The 6,760-nt window shown below is 40.5% G+C and overlaps 1 protein-coding gene across 1 annotated transcript; it reads left to right on the top strand.

Moving 5' to 3' along the window:
* The first annotated feature begins 1,620 nt into the window (after window positions 1-1,620).
* uqcrfs1 (ubiquinol-cytochrome c reductase, Rieske iron-sulfur polypeptide 1) lies at window positions 1,621-4,911 on the top strand. Its single transcript, XM_085279223.1, has 2 exons — window positions 1,621-1,893; window positions 3,925-4,911. Exons 1-2 carry the CDS (start codon window positions 1,683-1,685, stop codon window positions 4,533-4,535), a joined length of 822 nt encoding a protein of 273 aa, XP_085135349.1. The 5' UTR covers window positions 1,621-1,682; the 3' UTR covers window positions 4,536-4,911.
* The last annotated feature ends 1,849 nt before the right edge of the window (window positions 4,912-6,760 follow it).

The raw sequence follows: 6,760 nt of genomic DNA, 5'->3' as shown, positions 1-6,760 counted from the left end.
TCTAAAATTAACATTGTTGCTAACAAAAAGTTGCCAAAACGCCCAATGTATCAAATGCAAAACAAAAAATATATAATAAAAACATATTATACACAACATGATATACCAAAGAAAAAGTGGATTTTGTTATTAGGATTATTAAACATCTCAGTTAAAAAAGAAAAAAGAATTTCTGGCTATTTTTGATGGGTTGGGTCTTACAGGGTTAAAAAGCAAAATATGGCCTGATAACTTTCACTTCTCAAGTTCTTATGAAATAAATCAACCAAGTCCAGTTTCACTTTCATATCACCCAGCTTTTTGATCAATTGTCTTCTTTCAGCATCATATTTCTGACAGTGCATTAAAACACGTTCTATTGTTTCTTCTTCTTTATTGCAGTCACACTGTCCTGTATGGTGTTTTTCTATTAAAAGCAACATACTATTCAATCCAGTGTAGCCTTGATATTTAGGCATTTCGCTAGCGCTTCTGAGGAGTGAGTATAAAGGGAGTAAAGTTTTTTAACTGTCAGGTAATTTCAAATGCAACATCTCTATTAGGTAACAGACATCAGCTAACATACAACTGTGTGTGCAGTTTATCACACAATGTGTTGCCAGCTAAATGTCCAGCTACTGTATTTAGGGAGAGAAAAAAATGTGGAATAGCTTTTCTCAGAGGAGGAGAAAGACAGCATCTCAGAAAGACGGGACAGGAGAGGTAGAGGTGCAATTAGATTTAAAGGTAGTTCATTTTTAATCACATACTGGATCTGTGTATGATGTGTTTTGATAAATTATGTATTTTCATATCGGGAAACATCCTGCAAAACAATGTTGCGTTATTAAAATGTTGCATGAAAATATTCAGTAGTTTAGTAGATGATAAATTGGTTAGCTGGTAGTACTGTGGTGATTTCACAGTAGGGCACTGTGTTGGACTGTGGCTGTGATGCTCATGGTCAGTGTTGGGTCACATCAAGTGTCGTAGATTAATTTGTAGTTAAGCTGACGATGCTTAGATTCATTCATTGAATTCCACCTTCATGCTAACTGCATAGGTCTAGTATAAAGAAAATATCCACTATACTGAAAATGTAGGAAATGGAAATCAGCCAAGATATCTTGTGAAACATCTGGTGACTTAAAGATCTGACTGTTCACATATTCCTGTTTAGGTGTGGAGGCAAAGTCACCCTCTACCAGGTGGGCAACAGAAAATAGTTCATTTTTACATGTCTTTGTCACTACATGTGTCCTACATAACAAGCTGAGCAGATTCGTTAGAATTTCAAATGGAATAACATTTTTATTCTCGTGTATTACTATTAAAATATTAAAATAGCACACGATTAATTTTCCTCTGTGTAAAAATAGATGGTAGACTCGTCCTTCAAGGAGCAACTTTTTACTTTTGAGTACATTTCAGAGCCTGTATTTTTTAACCTTTACTTGAGAAAAGAAGCTGAATCAGTACTTCAGCTTTTAGTAATTTTTAACACAAGTATCTGTAAATACAGAATGTCTGTACTATTGTCACCTGTGCTGTAAATGTTCATTGTTCACCTTAAATGAAAGGGCTTTGGTCACGTTTACGTATACGTACGTAACTGTTACATGTTACGTAAGTACGCACTGAGTTCCGCCAGATCGAGGGGTGCGCAGTCGAGCGACACAAGGTCGTTACTGCAGCGGTTAAACATGATGTCTATAGCTGCCCGCTCAGGGGTGTTTTCCCCTTACATGCAGGCCACCGCTTTCGCAGTTGCGGGGCCTCTGAAAGCTCTTGTACCCGGGGTTGTTGTAAAGGGAGAGAATATTCTGTTGAACCCGAAGAAACAGTTTTTGTGTCGCGAGTCGCTAAACGGTCAAAGCCCAAAGACAGGCCCTGCTGTGACAGTTAGCATCAATGGTAAGTTGTCATTGAATTTTAGCATTATCTGAACTGGTAATGTTAGCCTTTTGTTTAGAAAAAGCACATTTAACTTTAACGTCGGATCCCGCGGACTGTCTATATCCTGATATATTTGTCAGTAGGAGGTTTTCCCTCTTACGTTTATACAGTCGGCTGCTGTTAGCTTTCTTATACAGGCAGTTAGCCTTTGGGGCTAAAAGGAGGCTACAGCTGACGTGAGCGTTACGTTAGTGTTAGATAATCAGGACTGACGACATCATCTCAGGGCTCTAAATATCTGATACAAAACCTTTTTTAGAGGCTCTGTTAAGTACCGCAGTGTGCGTGGCGTGAGCGTTGTTGGGGTCCGTTCAGTGCCACCCAGTATGCGATACGTCTCCTGCTCTGTATGTGCGTTTCTCCTCTTAGGTCGCAGACAAAACTCCAGACACAGGAACTTATCGTTGCACTAAATCAAGTAATCGTATTTTTTTTGCTCCATACCTGACTACCAGCCCTGGGACTACTAATTTGAAGAGTGTAGTTCTAATACATAGTACAGCATGTTTTTACATGAGGCTCACCTGTCTGTTCCCTACTCTTCACTGTGCTCTCCACATAGAAAAGTTGAGCGGTTGGGTTTTCCCCCTCTGGTAACAGTCAGTTGAAGTGATAAGAAGGTAGCACTGTCTAAACTTGCTCTTCACTCTGAGCTTACTTGACCCAAGGACTCAAAGGTCCATCTGCCCAATTTGAAGTCAAAGCTAAACTGACAAGAAGCGCAGAGGCTTATAAAATCATCTCATTTTATAGCCATCTAAAGTAACATGAGTAGAATTAAGTAGTAATAATATGCTAATAATAATCAGGCGACGAGTCACCACCAAAAGTAATAGCACACCATCCCAATTGAGCTGCTCGAAATGATATAAGTTGTGGGGATTGTGTCAAAGCTGCGAGGCGAGTGTCACAGCAAAGATAAGATAAGATAGAACTTTATTAATCCCTCGGGTGGGTTCCTCTGGGAAATTCGATTTCCAAAAAGCACAGCACCGACAGAAGTTACAGAGTTACAGAATATTATATATATATATACACACACACACACACATATATAAATGAAGAGACAAATATAAATAAAATATACAAAGGGGATAAATAGAATAAATAGGAATAAAAATAAAAATAAAAGTGAATTGCACATTTCAAGTATGAAATGTGAGGCTGAAGATGGAGAATAAGAATAAATCTGACGAATAATAAGTGTGCTCTTGCATTGGCACTCATAAATGTCACGTGCTTTTGTAGTGTAGGTGATCAGATGTATTTTGAGTGATTTTTTTTAACCTTGCAGCCTTGTAACTTCTGAATTATATTGAATGTTACTGCCTTATCCTTGTTAGTAAGAATATCAAAATCGTGTTTGTGTTTCACATGTGTTTCTTAAATAAACATTTTTATATTTGCAGAAGTTGCATTTTAAAGGAAACAAACAAACCAATAAATGCAGTATACTACTTAATTTAGACAAAGGATCCACTAATTTAAAGCTGGAAACTTTAAAGCCCAGTTGCATTTTTTTCAAGCTGTTGAGGCTAAGAAAAAAACTGTGTAACTCTTTGTTTGCAGTAGAGGTGGTCTGCTATCATATTATCTGTTTCATCAATTATATCCAGCCAGTCACTGGAGAACAAATGTTTTCAGATGTGTTTGGTGCAGCACATGTATGCCAAGGAAAAACATGATAATAAAGACGCTACTTTCTTTCTGAATGTCTCACCCTGATGTGTAAGCTGAAGCTTCCTGGCCACCGTCAGGGAGTCAGTCTTCCTCTTTAACTGCTGGGCAAAAGCTGGTAAGGACACTGTTGTGGTGGTCCTTGAACTCGTTCGCAGCTCACTGGAGAGGCAGATCTGTTTAGAAAATCATTTAGTAGTCTCTAGTTTCGTTTAATTTGCTTTGAATTAATAGTTTGGGCACCATTCATTGGTGATGAATCTTTACTCTATTTAATCCCAGTAGTCTAACTTCCAGCTACTGTTTTTGCAGGATCTGCAGGAGTCAGATTTGCTCATACAGACATCAGAGTACCAGACTTTTCTGACTACAGGCGTCCAGAGGTGCTTGACCCCAGCAAGTCATCTCAGGACAGCAGTGAATCCAGGAGAACCTTCTCTTACCTGGTTACTGGGGCGACAGCGGTGGTGAGCGTCTACGCTGCCAAGACGGTGGTCACTCAGTTTGTTTCTTCCATGAGTGCCTCAGCTGATGTCTTGGCTATGTCCAAGATAGAAATCAAACTGAGTGACATCCCTGAAGGCAAGAACATGACTTTCAAGTGGCGAGGCAAACCACTGTTTGTTCGTCACCGCACAGAGAAGGAAATTGCTACCGAGGCTGCTGTCAGCCTCACAGAGCTGCGAGACCCTCAGCATGATAAGGACAGAGTCATCAACCCCAGCTGGGTCATCGTGCTGGGAGTGTGCACACATCTGGGATGTGTACCCATCGCCAATGCTGGCGAATACGGTGGCTACTATTGCCCCTGCCACGGCTCGCACTATGATGCCTCTGGCCGCATCAGGAAAGGCCCCGCCCCCCTCAACCTGGAGGTACCTTACTACGAGTTTCCAGATGACAACACAGTGATTGTGGGATAAATGGCACTCACAGGACTGAGATGGCTTTGTACTTCAGTTGTCAGTCCATCACAAATGTATTCAGGTGCATTCTGCTGTGTTAGTGACAAGATGTTGAGGTGTTCGAAGGGTTTAGATCCTTTCAACAGCTCACTCGAACATGAGAGCACCTCTGCTTTGTTTTATATAATGCCATAAAGGCACATTACACGCTAAAAACAAGGAGGAGCTTTTGAGTTTTGCATTCAGACAGTTGACTACACTTGGAAAACTTCATAGTCTTTTTTTCCTTTCCTGAGTACGACTTGAACATGATAAACATCTTGAGTGATATAATCTAGCTCTGGAGAACAAATGTATTCAGATTTGGATAATAAAGATTTAATTGTATTTGACAGCTGTGGGTCTGTGTTAAGCCTTTGTTTAACATTCTGTTGATGTTCAGGTCACATCGAAATACTTGGACAGAAGATAAATTGAGCAGGTCTACTTTTTGGGATTTACTTACCTGAATAACTGAACATACATCAAGACAAAGCCCAGATGTGTTTGCGATAAAGTTACAAGTAGGGATGGGTATCGTTTAGGTTTTATCCGATACCGGTGCCAAATCGGTACTTTTGAAACGGTGCCGGTGCTTAAAGAATGGAGAACACAAAATTGGTCCAAAAACCTCTCATGTTTAGCTGTTTTCCACTTTTTCTTTGGTCATTTTAGCCTTTTTGTCCAGGGTGAAGGGAGCATCTGCCATCAAACAAGAAGACAGCCGCATGTAGCTATGATGATGTTTGCTAGTTCACCTTACATGCATTAATGTAATAACGTGGTTAGCCTGCTCAACGTAAATTACACATGAACAACATTAAGCTACTCACGCAGAGAAGAACGGCTGCTGCTGCATCATCATCCTCATCATTTCTGCTACACTGGCAGGGCTAGGGGCCAGGACGCTCCTCTTCAGGTTTTTTGGGGATGTTGCTCCGGGTCCGATAACAGGCACCACACCCGCAGTAGATGTGCTCGGTGTGAGTTCTCGCAGCAAGCTATCAAATACGGTGCATTTCTGGGCTTTTAACAAAACGCTATGCGTCGCCAGGTGTTTCATCAGATTCGAGGTGTTGCCTCCTTTGACAGTATCACAGTATCAGCTTAAAGCACTTGTTGCTGCTGAGTTTGCATATTTTGCTGTGAAGTACAGCCAGACTTTTGACCGCTTCGCTTTGGGCATTTTTAATCTGTAGCTCTGCATAAAAGAACGTACGTACCTGGACCCGCCTACTATCCTCGGAAACGTAAAATGATTGGCTAGAAGTGTATCACAGCTCAGGAAAAAAAGCACCGAAATGTGCGCTGCTTTTCGGTCTGGTTACTACCGTTTATGTCACCGGTACCCATCCCTAGTTACAAGCCTCAGAAGAACTGAACTGACAACCACACTAAAGCAGTGAGGAAATATTAAACTGTCCATGAAAAACTGAAACAAAGTTGTGGACAGAATTATAACAAGTAACAGCCAAAGAAATGTTAAAGGTGTAATTATTGGGCATAATGGGAAAGCATATATGATTTACATAAAGGAAAAGTGGTAAACACAATTAGGATGGACAAAACAAGAATCCAGTCGAACTATACTACAAACAGAAGATGCAGTTTGAGTATCCGCTAAGGAGCACATTACACCTCAATGAGACTTGGACATGTGCTGTTTAAAGTGCCATGTACTATAGCAAGTGTAGAGAAGGGATTCCACCTACAGTACATCCTGCAGCCGTGGAGTGTTGCATTTGTTTAAAATAAAATAGATTAACATATGTGGACGCAACCAAAATGGCCACAACGGATCATCTGCTCCATCTCACACTATTCCAGCATCTTCTGTCACACCAACCATCTGCATGCACTCCCTCACTACACCCATAAACCTCTGCTGAGGTCTCCCTCTTCATCATCCTTTGTTCACCCTCCTTCCTCTGCACCAAACCATCTCAGCCTCTCTGACTCTGAGCTGTCACTCTGATGGACTCATTTCTAATTCTGTCCATCATCTGAGCATGCTCAGCTCAGTGCCACTGTCTCCAATCCATATATCAACCAAACAAATGTTTTATTGTGAAGCACTTTGTGATTTATTAATTTTCTGTGAAAAGTGCAATATAAATTAAATTTGACTTCCTTATAACTTAGATATTTAAACTCATCTGTCTTCACTCTCACTGTTAGGAAGGAAGGAAGGCTTAGGGTTTAAG

Source organism: Mchenga conophoros, linkage group LG1, assembly GCF_057382185.1.
Source record: "Mchenga conophoros isolate Kocher_MC1m ecotype Shallow Benthic linkage group LG1, M_conophoros_male_GT1.1, whole genome shotgun sequence".
Taxonomy (NCBI): domain Eukaryota; kingdom Metazoa; phylum Chordata; class Actinopteri; order Cichliformes; family Cichlidae; genus Mchenga; species Mchenga conophoros.
The sequence above is the reverse complement of the archived record's forward strand: the minus strand, read 5'-3'. Positions and strand labels throughout refer to the sequence as shown.

Excerpts from the sequence above, each read along its gene's own strand:
- uqcrfs1 (XM_085279223.1), top strand. The coding sequence starts at position 1,683 with ATGATGTCTATAGCTGCCCGCTCAGGGGTGTTTTCCCCTTACATGCAG. Across the intron at positions 1,894-3,924 it reads TGTGACAGTTAGCATCAATG|GATCTGCAGGAGTCAGATTT; the intron begins GTAAGTTGTCAT and ends CTGTTTTTGCAG.